The sequence below is a fragment of the Nicotiana tabacum genome, chromosome 8 (genome assembly GCF_000715075.1).
Source record: "Nicotiana tabacum cultivar K326 chromosome 8, ASM71507v2, whole genome shotgun sequence".
Lineage (NCBI taxonomy): Eukaryota > Viridiplantae > Streptophyta > Magnoliopsida > Solanales > Solanaceae > Nicotiana > Nicotiana tabacum.
The window spans coordinates 101,730,682-101,746,817 of record NC_134087.1 but is presented as its reverse complement, the minus strand read 5'-3'; the positions used below and the strand labels follow the sequence as shown (position 1 = coordinate 101,746,817).

At 37.9% G+C, this 16,136-nt stretch overlaps 1 protein-coding gene across 1 annotated transcript; it reads left to right on the top strand.

Moving 5' to 3' along the window:
* The first annotated feature begins 523 nt into the window (after positions 1 to 523).
* Positions 524 to 15,050, top strand: LOC107788570 (ABC transporter G family member 28-like). Its single transcript, XM_016610247.2, has 14 exons — positions 524 to 871; positions 7,068 to 7,144; positions 7,371 to 7,661; positions 7,829 to 7,892; positions 8,017 to 8,163; positions 8,334 to 8,368; positions 9,081 to 9,154; positions 9,785 to 10,644; positions 11,094 to 11,390; positions 11,880 to 12,368; positions 12,694 to 12,842; positions 13,691 to 13,980; positions 14,065 to 14,195; positions 14,430 to 15,050. Exons 1-14 carry the CDS (start codon positions 657 to 659, stop codon positions 14,584 to 14,586), a joined length of 3,276 nt encoding a protein of 1,091 aa, XP_016465733.1. The 5' UTR covers positions 524 to 656; the 3' UTR covers positions 14,587 to 15,050.
* The last annotated feature ends 1,086 nt before the right edge of the window (positions 15,051 to 16,136 follow it).

Sequence of the window (16,136 nt, the reverse complement as noted above, 5' to 3'; positions counted from 1 at the left end):
AACTTTTAAATTTACATTGATAGCTGAACAAATCAACTTGTACTCCAAAATAAGAACACTGAAGAAAATTTTCGTTCTTGCAGTATATTGGGGGAGGGTATATAAAATTTACTTAATACTCCCTCTGTTACAATTTTTGAGAACATTTGATTGGACAGAGAGTTTAAGAAATAAAAGAATATTTTTGAGCTTATGGTATAAAATGAAGCACATATTTTGTGTGGTTATAAATTATTGAATAAAAGTAAATTATTTCCAAATATAACAATAGACAATTCTTTTTTGTACGAACTAAAAATAAATAAATAAGTTCACGTAAATTGAAATGGAAAGTGTACATGTTACGTACATATTCTATTTTTTAAAATTCATATAGCAATTGAAATATTAAAATAATGACCACCAAATAATAATAAAAGATCCTATATTTTAAGAATTGTTCACAATTTTAAGACAGGTAGCCGCAAAATTCGAACTCTAATACAGTTTCCCCTTTAGCGTGTTTCGTCTCTCTGCTTTGCTACATCACCTCCCCGCCATTTCTTTTCCCCGACAAAACTGAACTCTCACATTCTTCCCACTTTTTGGTTCTTCGAAAAATCACATACAAATTTCCCAAAATCGCCAATAGAATCATTCTCTAATATTGATGAAAAATGTGCAGACTAAAACAAGGGAACCACAAAAATGTAATTTTATTTTTGGCGATTTTGCTTACCATGGCGAATTCTGCAGTTGGACAGCAGGCAAATACCAATAACACCATGGGAATTCAGCTACTGAAGAGTGTTCTCGCTACGCGTGTCAAGGATATGGGCGCCATTATGACCCAAAAACTTAAAGGCCAATTGGATTTTTGCATTGAAGATGTGTAAGTCATTATTATATTGAATGAACGTGAGTTTTTGTACGTGCATAAGAACGTGGAACATGTAAAATTATAATTCTCTGTTAAATTTGCTATGTTACAGAAGTTACGCCATTGTAATTTTATAATTGTTCCAATGTCTTATAAGTTGAATTTTTCAAATTCAATTTTTCACGTTCTACCTCGGCGTAAAGGGAGCCTTGGCATCACTGGCAAAGTTACTGCCATGTGACCAGGAGGTCACGGGTTTGAGCCGTAGAAACAACCTCTTGCATAAATGTAGGGTAAGATACAATACACCCTTGTGGTCACCGGCCCTTTGCCAGACCCGCGCATAACCTCAATGCCCAAATTAGTTGTGTTTGGCTATATGAATTCTCAATATTTATTCTTGTTGAATAGGACACCATTTTTTTCCAACTTTTTTAATCATACTAGAAGAAATAATAACACTGGGAAGCTGTGATGCATATGTAGTAGTATGTCGTAAAAGCTCACTTGCCTAAGAAATCTGTTTGTTTCCTACTTTAGAAAGAGCAGATTCTTCTACTTCTCTGTTAAGTATTAAATGTGGAGCAACATAAGTCAATGAGTAAAGATTTGGTGAAATTAGCAGCATTAATCATGAAGTCGGTTTTCAAAGATTCTGCCAATAATCTTGTGGTATATATAGGGGAATGGAATTATTTTTCTTCTCCTAATTTGTTTCATTTTTGTGATGATATATATTCGGCGTTGATGATTCAAGTCTACGGAAGGTTACAGTTGATGATGTCCATCTCATTGAAGAAGTATTAGGCATGGGCCTAATAAGAGTTTTCTTTGGTTTGGTAGCCAACTTTGTTGACTTGGTTTGGTTGGTAGCCAACCTTGTTGAATTAGTTTGGTTTGGTAGCCAACCTTGTTGAATTTCTTTGGTTTGGTAGCCAACTTTGTTGAATTGTGAAAAGTGTGTGTAAATTGTCAAATATTGTAGGCTTTAGAGGGTGAAGCTTTGGCTATAAAAGGAGAGCTTCAACTCTCATTTCTACACACCAACAAAGAGAGAAAGAAAGAGTAAGGTTTCACAGACAAGGTATAAGAAAATAGTCTGTGAGGAAAATAGAGAGTGAACGATATTGTAGTGAGGTGGGAATATCAAAAGAGGGTTATTTCTTTTGAGTGTTGTAGTGGTCTTTGGAGTATTTACCTCCGACCTACAAAGTTGTAAAATTCCTTACTATAGTGATATCAGTTGCTCCTCTCGGGGTCGTGGTTTTTTCCCTTATTCAGAAGGGTTTTCCACGTAAAAATTTTGGTGTCATTGTTACTCTTTTTATTCTTGTTAATTACCGTATCTCGGTGCTACATTATTATTCCGCTTTATTACCGTGAATATTATTTTGGTAAGGGGTTTATTCCCAACAACTGGTATCAGAGCACGGGTTCTGCTCGTTCACTGAAATACTATTCACTGTCGGTAGTACTATACTTGGTGAAAAAATAAAAATGTCCGGAGTAAAGTACGAGGTAGCAAAATTCAACGGAGATAACGGTTTCTCAACATGGCAAAGAAGGATGAGAGATCTGCTCATCCAACAAGGATTACACAAGGTTCTAGATGTTGATTCCAAAAAGCCTGATACCATGAAAGCTGAGGATTGGGCTGACTTGGATGAAAGAGCTGCTAGTGCAATTAGGTTGCACTTATCAGATGATGTGGTAAATAACATCATTGATGAAGACACTGCACGAGGAATTTGGACAAGGTTGGAAAGCCTATACATGTCCAAAACGCTGACAAATAAATTGTACCTGAAGAAGCAGTTATACGCCCTACACATGAGTGAAGGTACGAATTTTTTGTCACATTTAAATGTGTTTAACGGACTAATCACACAGCTTGCCAACCTCGGAGTGAAAATCGAGGAAGAAGATAAAGCCATCTTGCTATTGAACTCGTTGCCATCTTCGTACGATAACTTGGCAACAACCATCCTGCACGGTAAGACTACTATTGAGTTGAAAGATGTCACATCGGCTCTTCTACTCAATGAGAAGATGAGAAAGAAGCCTGAAAATCAAGGACAGGCTCTCATCACAGAAGGTAGAGGCAGGAGTTATCAAAGGAGTTCGAACAACTATGGTAGATCCGGAGCTCGTGGGAAGTCAAAGAACCGATCCAAATCAAGAGTCAGAAATTGCTACAACTGTAATCAACCAGGTCACTTCAAAAGAGATTGCCCAAATCCAAGGAAGGGCAAAGGTGAAACCAGTGGCCAGAAGAATGACAACAACACAGCCGCCATGGTGCAAAATAATGATAATGTTGTCCTCTTTATAAATGAGGAAGAGGAATGCATGCACCTGTCAGGTTCAGAGTCGGAATGGGTGGTTGACACAGCGGCATCTCACCATGCCACACCGGTAAGAGATCTTTTTTGCAGATATGTAGCAGGTGATTTCGGCACAGTGAAAATGGGTAACACAAGTTACTCAAAGATTGCGGGGATTGGTGACATTTGTATCAAGACAAATGTCGGATGCACATTGGTTCTAAAGGATGTGCGGCATGTACCTGATTTACGGATGAACTTGATCTCGGGAATTGCTTTAGACCGAGATGGATACGAGAGCTATTTTGCAAATCAAAAGTGGAGACTCACTAAGGGATCATTGGTGATTGCAAAGGGAGTTGCTCGTGGCACGTTGTACAGGACAAATGCAGAAATATGCCAAGGTGAATTGAACGCGGCACAAGATGAGATTTCTGTAGATTTGTGGCACAAAAGAATGGGTCATATGAGCGAGAAGGGATTGCAGATTCTTGCCAAGAAATCACTCATTTCTTATGCCAAAGGTACAACGGTAAAACCTTGTGACTACTGTTTATTTGGTAAGCAGCATAGAGTCTCATTTCAGACATCGTCTGAAAGAAAATTGAATATACTTGATTTAGTATATTCTGATGTTTGCGGCCCAATGGAAATTGAATCAATGGGCGGTAACAAATATTTTGTTACTTTTATTGATGATGCTTCACGAAAATTATGGGTTTATATTTTGAAAACCAAAGATCAGGTGTTTCAAGTTTTCCAGAAGTTTCATGCTCTAGTAGAAAGGGAGACGGGTCGAAAGCTAAAGCGTCTCCGAAGTGACAATGGAGGTGAGTACACTTCAAGGGAATTTGAAGAGTATTGTTCAAGTCATGGGATCAGACATGAAAAGACAGTTCCTGGAACCCCACAGCACAATGGCGTAGCCGAGAGGATGAACCGCACCATTGTGGAGAAGGTGAGAAGCATGCTCAGAATGGCTAAACTGCCTAAGTCATTCTGGTGTGAAGCAGTTCAGACAGCCTGTTACCTGATCAATAGGAGTCCATCAGTTCCGTTGGCGTTTGAAATCCCAGAGAGAGTCTGGACCAACAAGGAGGTGTCCTACTCGCATCTGAAGGTGTTCGGTTGCAGAGCTTTTGCACATGTACCAAAAGAGCAGAGAACAAAGCTGGATGATAAATCTATTCCCTGCATATTTATCGGATATGGAGATGAAGAGTTCGGGTACAGACTGTGGGATCTTGTAAAGAAGAAGGTCATCAGAAGTAGAGATGTAGTCTTCCGAGAAAGTGAAGTTGGAACTGCTGCTGATATGTCAGAAAAGGCGAAGAATGGTATAATTCCTAACTTTGTTACTATTCCTTCTACTTCTAACAATCCCACAAGTGCAGAAAGTACGACCGACGAGGTTGCCGAGCAGGGGGAGCAACCTGGTGAGGTTATTGAGCAGGGGGAGCAACTTGATGAAGGTGTCGAGGAAGTGGAGCACCCCACTCAGGGAGAAGAACAACCTCAACCTCTGAGGAGATCAGAGAGGCCAAGGGTAGAGTCACGCAGGTACCCTTCCACAGAGTATGTCCTCATCAGTGATGAGGGGGAGCCAGAAAGTCTTAAGGAGGTGTTGTCCCATCCAGAAAAGAACCAGTGGATGAAAGCTATGCAAGAAGAGATGGAATCTCTCCAGAAAAATGGCACATACAAGCTGGTTGAACTTCCAAAGGGTAAAAGACCACTCAAATGCAAATGGGTCTTTAAACTCAAGAAAGATGGAGATGGCAAGCTGGTCAGATACAAAGCTCGATTGGTGGTTAAAGGCTTCGAACAGAAGAAAGGTATTGATTTTGACGAAATTTTCTCCCCCGTTGTTAAAATGACTTCTATTCGAACAATTTTGAGCTTAACAGCTAGCCTAGATCTTGAAGTGGAGCAGTTGGATGTGAAAACTGCATTTCTTCATGGAGATTTGGAAGAGGAGATTTATATGGAGCAACCAGAAGGATTTGAAGTAGCTGGAAAGAAACACATGGTGTGCAAATTGAATAAGAGTCTTTATGGATTGAAGCAGGCACCAAGGCAGTGGTACATGAAGTTTGATTCATTCATGAAAAGTCAAACATACCTAAAGACCTATTCTGATCCATGTGTATACTTCAAAAGATTTTCTGAGAATAACTTTATTATATTGTTGTTGTATGTGGATGACATGTTAATTGTAGGAAAAGACAAGGGGTTGATAGCAAAGTTGAAAGGAGATCTGTCCAAGTCATTTGATATGAAGGACTTGGGCCCAGCACAACAAATTCTAGGGATGAAGATAGTTCGAGAGAGAACAAGTAGAAAGTTGTGGCTATCTCAGGAGAAGTACATTGAACGTGTACTAGAACGCTTCAACATGAAGAATGCTAAGCCAGTCAGCACACCTCTTGCTGGTCATCTAAAGTTGAGTAAGAAGATGTGTCCTACAAAAGTGGAGGAGAAAGGGAACATGGCTAAAGTTCCTTATGCTTCAGCAGTCGGAAGCTTGATGTATGCAATGGTATGTACTAGACCTGATATTGCTCACGCAGTTGGTGTTGTCAGCAGGTTTCTTGAAAATCCTGGAAAGGAACATTGGGAAGCAGTCAAGTGGATACTCAGGTACCTGAGAGGTACCACGGGAGATTGTTTGTGCTTTGGAGGATCTGATCCAATCTTGAAGGGCTATACAGATGCTGATATGGCAGGTGACATTGACAACAGAAAATCTACTACTGGATATTTATTTACATTTTCAGGGGGAGCTATATCATGGCAGTCTAAGTTGCAGAAGTGCGTTGCACTTTCAACAACTGAAGCAGAGTACATTGCCGCTACAGAAACTGGCAAGGAGATGATATGGCTCAAGCGATTCCTTCAAGAGCTTGGATTGCATCAGAAGGAGTATGTCGTCTATTGTGACAGTCAAAGTGCAATAGACCTTAGCAAGAACTCTATGTACCATGCAAGGACCAAACACATTGATGTGAGATATCATTGGATTCGAGAAATGGTAGATGATGAATCTCTAAAAGTCTTGAAGATTTCTACAAGTGAGAATCCCGCAGATATGCTGACCAAGGTGGTACCAAGGAACAAGTTCGAGCTATGCAAAGAACTTGTCGGCATGCACTCAAACTAGAAGACAGTGCTACCTCCTCTAGATGAATGAGACTGGAGGGGGAGATTGATGATGTCCATCTCATTGAAGAAGTATTAGGCATGTGCCTAATAAGAGTTTTCTTTGGTTTGGTAGCCAACCTTGTTGACTTGGTTTGGTTGGTAGCCAACCTTGTTGAATTAGTTTGGTTTGGTAGCCAACCTTGTTGAATTTCTTTGGTTTGGTAGCCAACTTTGTTGAATTGTGAAAAGTGTGTGTAAATTGTCAAATATTGTAGGCTTTAGAGGGTGAAGCTTTGGCTATAAAAGGAGAGCTTCAACTCTCATTTCTACACACCAACAAAGAGAGAAAGAAAGAGTAAGGTTTCACAGACAAGGTATAAGAAAATAGTCTGTGAGGAAAATAGAGAGTGAACGATATTGTAGTGAGGTGGGAATATCAAAAGAGGGTTATTTCTTTTGAGTGTTGTAGTGGTCTTTGGAGTATTTACCTCCAACCTACAAAGTTGTAAAATTCCTTACTATAGTGATATCAGTTGCTCCTCTCGGGGTCGTGGTTTTTTCCCTTATTCAGAAGGGTTTTCCACGTAAAAATTTTGGTGTCATTGTTACTCTTTTTATTCTTGTTAATTACCGTATCTCGGTGCTACATTATTATTCCGCTTTATTACCGTGAATATTATTTTGGTAAGGGGTTTATTCCCAACAACAGTTTGGTTTCGGCTGATAAATTTTGATTGTTACAGAGATGAAGAGTTTGATGCTGCTTTCAATTTCTCCGAAAACTCAGATTTTTTGGCAGCATGTCTTAGAACGACAAAAGGTACCAAGTGCTGGATAAATTCTCATCTTTTCTAGTTTGAGATCCACTTGTCTAGTTCATAATATGGATTACAATTACAATCTTGCAGAATGATGTTAAAATATAGTATTATAGTTTCTGGCCAAGTACATTTGAATATATTAGATTGACTTTTCTTGTGATTAATCATCAATATGTGAAGCTCCTTTCATTCTTGATATTCACAATGTGTTTGGTTGCGTGGTAGGGGATGTTCAGCAGCGGTTGTGTACGGCAGCAGAAATAAAGTTCTACTCGACTAGTTTACTGGAAGTAGCGGATGAAAGTGGCGCAGCAAGAAGTTCCAATTACCTGAAACCTAACAAGAATTGTAATCTGTCATCATGGATAACTGGATGTGAACCAGGATGGGCTTGTAGTGTTGGAAAAGACGTTAAGGTTGACTTTGAAAACGACAAGGAGATGCCAGCTAGAACTCTAGAATGTCAATCTTGTTGTGAGGGCTTCTTCTGTCCTCATGGTCTCACCTGCATGATCCGTAAGTATTGGATTTTCCAAGTTAGAAATGACTGCCAGCTTCTTGGGCTGATTTCTGAATTTGTTTGCTATAACAATTAATCAGAAGCTGTGAAATTTAGTATATCTCTTTCTGATAATTCTGTTCTTTCCCTCTTGTTCGTTTGTCTTCCTTTTCTTCCCTTGAAGCCTGTCCGATGGGTGCTTATTGCCCTCTTGCAAAACTCAACACGACCACTGGTATATGTGATCCGTAAGTTTCATATTTCCGTCTGGAGTTGTTAGTACTATTATTCTTTTTACTTACACATACACATACACACACGCACACATTCACTTTCTTGACCTGATTATATTGCCTTCCTGAAAATACGCAGCTACCAATATCAACTTCCTCCTGGAGAGACCAATCATACCTGTGGTGGAGCAGATGTGTGGGCTGATTTTATAAGTGCTACTGAACTTTTTTGTTCGGCAGGATTTTACTGTCCAACTACCACCCAGAAGAATCCTTGCAATAAAGGGTATTTATTTTTCTTCCAAATAAAGTAGCTCATGTATGCTTTCTCTTTTTTTCCCCAGCAAGTTTAGCCAGTAGATGACATAATGTATTCTGTTGCATCTTTTTGCTCATGTTCATAAGCTCATGCTTAACCCCATTTACTCACCTACAGCTAATTTGTGCATTTTTCAGACATTACTGCAGAGCTGGTTCAACAGTACAGACAAGTAAGTCTATCTCTTCAATAACAGTCAGCTATATTTCAGTATTTCTAACTATTTTTGCTTATTTTATATACGAATGACAGAAAATGAATCAAGTTTGATGCTTCTAGACATTAGTACTGGTTAAAAACCACTCATCAAATCTTTTTTCATTTGTTGTCTCATTACATAACATATTTCTGGGAGAAAAAAAAAGGAAGAAGAAACAAAAACATACTGATATTATTGGGGAGTGTGCAGCTTGTAGCTCCAGGTAACATAGAGTTAGAGAAATACTTGGGTACTCAGATCCAAATTCGACATGTTGCCATCTCAATAATTGTCTTTCCTTGAGCTGCTATCTACCGTTGAAGATCAAATAAATTTGAAAATATAATAATAATGGCTGGAAAGGTCCAGGATATGTCAGGATGTGAAAATAATTGATCTACTTCGCACACTGTAACAATTGGCTTTGAATTCTTTCTCCTAAGAGGATGTTTTATTTGAGTTCCTTGTGCTGTCGTGAGGCCAGACTACATTCTTGTTGTCTTGCTTTGAATCACGTAGTCTTGTAACTTCAAGTCAATACCACATGTTTTTGCGACGACAAAATGGATGTATATTAAGTAAGAACTCTTTGCATGTTCTTCTCAATTGACAATTCGTGAAACATTTTGGGACTTGAACATGACAAATGATCACAAATGAGTAACAGTGATGTATGTTCATGCAGGCTGCTATACATTTGCAACTTGTGAACGTCAGGCAGCAAACCAAAATATCACTGCTTATGGTATAATGTTTTTTGTAAGTCATCATCTTATTCTTAAGTTATCCAGTGAATGACTATCAATTTTATTGTTGTGCTTATGGAAATAAAGCTCTTGAGTTGGTTAGCATTGCATGTCTCTGTGTCATACCGAGGTTTCTAACTATTACATAATCTGAATGAATATTCTATACTATTAACCTAGATATATATATTTAATATTCTAATATCTTGACTTTTAACAGAGTCAATATTTGCCCTTTTAGTTGCTTGGTGATTCATCAGAGGATTCTTGATCTCTAGAAAGCTTGTTCATTTTGATCTATTAGTCATCGACTGTGAAAACATAAATTGGTACATATTTCATTATAACACTGACACATTCAGACTATATCAACTGTACCATGTGAATATAGAGTTGTTTGGGCCTGGTAATTTGGATGTTTGTGTTAACGGAACTATGAAATGCTCTTTTAAGTAATTGTTTTACAGGTTCTCCTTCTATCTGAAAAAAGAAATGCTGTATACCTTTTCATGCTGTAGAGATATTGGATTTCTAATGTATATGGTGTTTCTCTTCAAGTCATTTTTCCACCATAAAAGATGCACATACTTAAGATTCAGATTGTACACAAGAATTTCTCAGCTGGTTTTTTCGTTTTCGATAGGGTGGAATCATGCTTATACTTCTCATTATATACAACTGTTCTGACCAAGTTCTGAGCAGCAGAGAAAGAAAACAAGCCAAGTCCAGAGAAGCCGGTGCAAGAAGTGCAAGGGAAAGTGCTCAGGCACAAAACAGATGGAAATCTAACCTTGCTAACATGGGTTCTCAATTGTCAAAGACATTCTCCCGTAGAAAGTCGACAAGGCAGGACCTGCAGAAAGATAGTGATCAAAGTAAACCTGGTAAAGATTCTGGCTTGCCCTTGCCCCCAGGTATGTCTCAGGCAAAAGCAAAGAAGCAAAACAACCTCAAGAAGATGATCAATGAATCTGCAGAGAACCCTGATAGTGAAGGTTCCAACATTGAGACTGGGGATAAAAATTTTAAAAAGAACAAGGGTAAACAATTGCATTCAAGGACTCAAATTTTTAGATACGCATATGGGCAAATTGAGAAAGAAAAAGCTCTGCAGGAGCAGAACAAAGATATGACCTTTTCTGGAGTAATCAACATGGCAAGTGAGTTTGAGATAAGGCCCAGACCTCCTATTGAGGTCTTCTTCCAAGATTTGACACTAACTTTGAAGGGAAAAAACAAGCATCTATTGAGGTGTGTAACAGGGAGATTATCGCCTGGTCGCGTTTCTGCTGTTATGGGTCCATCTGGGGCTGGAAAGACAACATTTCTTTCTGCATTGACTGGAAAAGCTGCAGGGTGTACTACAACTGGTTCGGTTCTCATAAATGGAAAGTCTGACTCTATTCAGTCATACAAGAAAATTATTGGCTACGTTCCTCAAGATGATATAGTACATGGAAATTTGACAGTGGAGGAGAATCTTTGGTTTAGTGCTCGGTGCAGGTATGCTACAATAGATTTGTTACTATTCTACCTATAGTTAAGTTATTGCTTGACTCAATATCTTCCAAGTCGCTGTAATTTCTGAACTTAAAGTTGTCCTCGATTTCAAGTAGAATAGTCAATCTTTAACTTCTCAGAGAGTTTGTTTAGAGTTTTGAGTTTGTTGTCCACATGTTCTGACAAATATGCTTGCAAGTTACCAAAGTTCAATTCTTTCTATGTGCATTTGTCTTCATAAGTTCCCTTCTACCATGAGACTGCTACTTCAAAGGCTATAGAGTCCAGTAATTTGTTGTTTTCAAAAATTAGGACCTGTTTTTATTACTCCTATCAGGAAAAAAGTTACCCTTGCTTCTTATTTCTGTTTGTTACAGTTAGCATTCTAGTTTGCCACTACTAGCTTTGCAATTGATTCTCATCTGCTCATCAATGTTGAATTGTTCTTCCAGATTGGCTGCTGATTTGCCAAAACCAGAAAAAGTTTTAGTAGTTGAAAGAGTCATAGAGTCCCTGGGATTGCAACAGGTGAGAGATTCTCTTGTGGGGACAGTGGAGAAGCGAGGCATCTCTGGGGGCCAGAGGAAGCGAGTAAATGTTGGGCTCGAGATGGTTATAGAACCTTCTTTGTTAATTTTAGATGAACCAACTTCTGGTCTGGATAGCTCTTCTTCTCAGTTATTGCTTAGAGCACTTCGTCGTGAAGCTCTTGAAGGAGTGAATATATGCATGGTGGTTCACCAGCCAAGGTAATGTTTGCAGTCATACTTTTCTTCTCTTCGGTCTTCCAATCAAAATGCCAATTGTACTATGTATTGGGAATATCTTCCAATATAACAACCGAAATACTTGCTCTGGAAACATGAGGCATGGTCATGAATAGTTTCCAGCAGTCATACCAAAAGGAATTTTGCTCTCCGTTCCTACGTTGTGGAGCAACATTCTGACGTTGGGTCTCATCTTAAAGCACTTCTTTATTAGTCCTGTTTCTAGAGAGCTAGAAGAAGTAAGAGCATAACACATTTCCTCACAAAGTCATTCCTTAATTGCACATTCATATTTAATATCTTCGTTGCTTTTTGTTTGCAAAAGTAATTTCGTAACGGATAGTTCTTTGTTAATTGCTGATTGCCCTAATTGATTTATTAGATTAGTTGTCCTGTTCTGTATCTAATTATACACGTGTTAGCCAAATTGTATTCTCCTCACACTAAGTGACAGAAAATCTCTTGTTCCAGTTATACTTTGTTCAGGATGTTTGACGATTTGATACTTCTAGCGAAAGGTGGCCTTACAGCGTACCATGGACCAGTATCCAAAGTTGAAGAGTACTTTGTAGGACTTGGGATCAATGTCCCGGATCGTGTTAATCCTCCAGATCACTTCATTGATATTTTAGAGGGAATTTATAAACTCCCGGCAAGTATAGGAGTAACCTATAAAGATCTTCCTCTTAGATGGATGCTTCATAATGGTTACCCAGTACCACCAGACATGCTAGCTTCTTCGGGATCAGCAGCTTCTTTGGCTGGGGATAATTCAGCACATGGAGGAAGTTCTGCAGCGGCTGGTCCTGATCTATCTTTTGCAGGAGAGCTGTGGTCGGATGTCAAATCCAATGTTGAACAGAAGAAGGACCATATACAGCACAAACTTTTGGCCTCAGCGGACTTGTCGAATCGGAAAACACCTGGTGTCCTCCTCCAATATAGGTATTTCCTTGGAAGGTATGACTAGCTCCCTTTATTTCTAATATTATGGAGTACTCTTTTTATTTGTTTGTTAATATATGCTAGCAAGTCACTTATTTTGTTCTTCAATTCCTGTGTTCGAATATTTTGAATTTGTCCAATGTGCTTTCCCACAGTTAGGCTATATATATTTATATAGTAGCTAAGACAAGCAGTTTTATGAATATTATGTGAGATATTTAGTCACAGTTTATGAGGAAAATATGTGCACAGTATGTTTTTGCGTTATGAATATTTCAATTTTGTCTGTGATATTCGATGAATGGCATCGACTAACAATTTGATTCTGCATATTAGTCAGACTCGGCAAGCAGCGACTACGAGAAGCGAAGATACAGGCGGTTGATTTTCTTATACTATTACTTGCTGGGATCTGTTTAGGAACACTTGCTAAAGTGAGTGATGAAAGCTTCGGAGCACAGGGTTACCTTTATACAGTCATTGCAGTTTGTAAGTTAAAACTTTGAGACAGCAGATATATGTTCACTTGTCTTATTTTACTTCAGCATGTACAATTGGTCAAAGGACATTTAACTTTGAAGTTTAAGACAGGTAAGCTTTTATTTCCAAAACTTTGAGAGGGAAATGTTAAAGAGGAACTTTACAAGTTTTAGAACGGTGCATCAAATTTTGAGTTCTGCTTGAGAAATTTGCAAAACACAGATCATGATTTCTCTTAGCAGTTTATCTCTAACTCATCACTAATAACTCCATTTTTTTTTTCATTCTAACAATTTGAAACAGTTTTTGCAAATAAAATATATGCTGCTCTTGGAGATTAGCATACTGTGTAAATTACCATATCAAGCTGGAAACTTCTTTTCTAGTTGAGTAAAGTAGTTCTTTGCTATTATTTGAACTTCATTACTAGTCACATGACTCCCACATTATCACTAACAGAGAGAAAGCATCCTGAATCTCAGAAAAGGTAAGATATGACAGAAACTGAGATAGTGTAATAGTAGAAGTGCAAAAGTTAGAGAAGAAAAGCAGAAGCTTCCAAGCAGTGAGCAAATATAGCATCTTCTTCACACTATAATGATTTTAAAGTCGGATATTAAGATTAAGAACTTGGATTAATGATTAATCACGGTATCTGTTTCTCTGGAAGTATGTCTTGTCTACATGGTAGAAAACCATGAAACTTTAAAAAATAATTGTATGTTAGTTTGTTTTGCTTGATGTTTCCCCATTCTTTATGAAAAGTTTTTAACTGGCAATCCTGAAATTAGCCTTTTTCATTTGTGCTAAGACATTGCTCAGGTCTAATTAACATAATGTTTATTCCTGACTTCCAGCTCTCCTTGGCAAGATTGCAGCATTGAGGTCATTTGCTCTAGAAAAAGTATACTACTGGAGAGAGAGTGCATCCGGCATGAGCAGCTTGGCTTACTTTATGGCCAAGGATACACTTGACCATTTCAATACAATTGTAAAGCCTGCAGTTTATCTATCAATGTTCTATTTCTTCAATAATCCAAGATCAACTATTTGGGATAATTACCTTGTCTTGCTTTGTCTCGTATACTGCGTTACGGGAATAGCTTATGCTTTGGCTATCTACTTTGAACCTGGTCCAGCCCAACTGGTGGGTGTTTTGAACTTTAATAGTGATATAATATGTGAACTCTTTACTGTGATTCTATACTTACAAACTAATTTTGTCTTTCAGTGGTCAGTGTTGTTACCAGTCGTTTTGACTCTCATTGCAAACCAAGACGGCGACCCACTTATGGCAGAAATAGGAAATTTTTGCTTTCCTAAATGGGCTTTAGAAGCATTTTTGCTTGCAACAGCTAGAAGGTCCGGTGCATCCTATCTCTCTTTGTATCTAATAATATGTCAAGGAATGGGTTTATTTCTTTAATGCTTTAAAACTATCTTGCCACGGCATCATCAATTCCTGTTAGGTTTACAATTAGCTTGGCATTAACCATCAGGCATTCAGAATCAATTATATCTGATATTTGGCACTAAAAATGTTTCTTCAACTCACTCAAGTGTAAAGTTCCTATTCTTGTTTTATTCTGCTTCCAGGTACTCTGGTGTATGGCTGATCTCAAGATGTGGTTTACTAAAGGCAAGGAACTATGATCTTGGTCACTGGTATCCTTGCTTGCTGTACCTCATCCTCGTCGGCTTTCTCAGCCGTTGTGTAGCATTCTTTTGTTTGGTGACTTTCCAGAAAAAATAAGTCTTCTTCCTCTCTTGGTTCATTGCTTGGCAATCTAGCATAAACACGGAAAAATGCACGTTTGCGGACTCACTAACAAAATGCCACAGTGTAAAGGAACCTTGTATACGTACGGCTATCCTCTTGCCACAATGTAAGTGCAGTAAAAATGGTCTGTGGCAACTGAAGTCAACAATTTTGGCAGAAATGTAAATGTACATATGTGCGAATTTTAGTTTCTCTGAAGTTACCTTGCTTCCTGAATCTTGTAATTAGCTATGACCCTTCAACATAAATGGCAGATGTCGACTTTAAAACATATACTGCTGGTAATGGAAGTTATTTCTGGAGCCAACAGGAAATCAATTCCAATCTTTCACCTCTCATTAGGTACAATTAAATGCCTGTGAATAATAAAAAAGAAAATAGTGTGTTTTATTTGGCGAGTTTAATTGAAGAAATAAATGGAAAGTTATTATACTTTAGCACGTTGTATTATTGTATTGCCGTACTTATGGACGGATGCATCAAATGTCTATGTTTTAAATAGTCAAATAGATTCCGAAAACCTCCTTTCATTTTATTATTACCGACACGACATGGTCTAAGGAATATTGTGATATACTACGTTATCCTGAATTCCAGGCCACTTGTAGGGTTTGGGAAGTTCTTGTCTGGAGTTGATCGATTTCCCAAATTTCTTAGTTGACAATTTTTGAACTACTATATATCATTAGTATTAGTACCCGCGCATCCGCGGACATTAATTATGTCAAATATTTAAGTTATTTGGATTGTATTTTAGTAATCTTAAAATTTACACTTTCTCAGTAAATATAGATAATCATTGGATATTAATTACATAAAAAAATTAACCATTTCTTCTATTTTTCTTTTTTAATATCATTCTTGCCGGTGTCATTGGATCCTAAAAATAGTCAGGAAGTAAAATAATAACTCATATTTATGGCAAAACAATCAAATGTTAAGACAATGAATGACTCTTTGTATAAGATTTAACTCTTTACTACTACTTGAACTCTTATTTGGTGTGTTGATATCTCGGGAGAAATTCAAAAATAGCCAGATTTACAACTAGTCGTTCAAAAATAGCCCAGTTTCAAAAGTAATCGAAATTTAGCCACTTTTCATGTAAAGATAAATCTGAGCGAAAACACTGTTCAAAACCCAGAAAATACGCCAGTATATTATATTGGAGTTTCAGGATAAGTATGCTTGAACTCCAGCATATTATACTGGAGTTCCAGGATAAGTATGCTGGAACTCCAGCATAATATGATGGAGTTCCAGCATAAGTACACTAGAACTCCAGCATAATATACTGGAGTTCCAACAAGTATAATTGTCCAGTATAATATACTGGAGTTTGGAGCACCGGTGCTCCAGTCTCCAGTATATTATATTGGAGTCAGCAAAGTATACCGATCTAGCATAATATGTTGGAATTCATACACAGGTGCACCGAACTCCAGTATATTATGCTGGACCGGTCTCTGTTGCAGCAAAATAGTGGCTATTTTTTATTGACTTCGTAAACGCTGACTATTTTT

Excerpts from the sequence above, each read along its gene's own strand:
- LOC107788570 (XM_016610247.2), top strand. The coding sequence starts at position 657 with ATGTGCAGACTAAAACAAGGGAACCACAAAAATGTAATTTTATTTTTG. Across the intron at positions 7,145-7,370 it reads ATGTCTTAGAACGACAAAAG|GGGATGTTCAGCAGCGGTTG; the intron begins GTACCAAGTGCT and ends GTTGCGTGGTAG. Across the intron at positions 8,369-9,080 it reads TGGTTCAACAGTACAGACAA|GCTGCTATACATTTGCAACT; the intron begins GTAAGTCTATCT and ends ATGTTCATGCAG.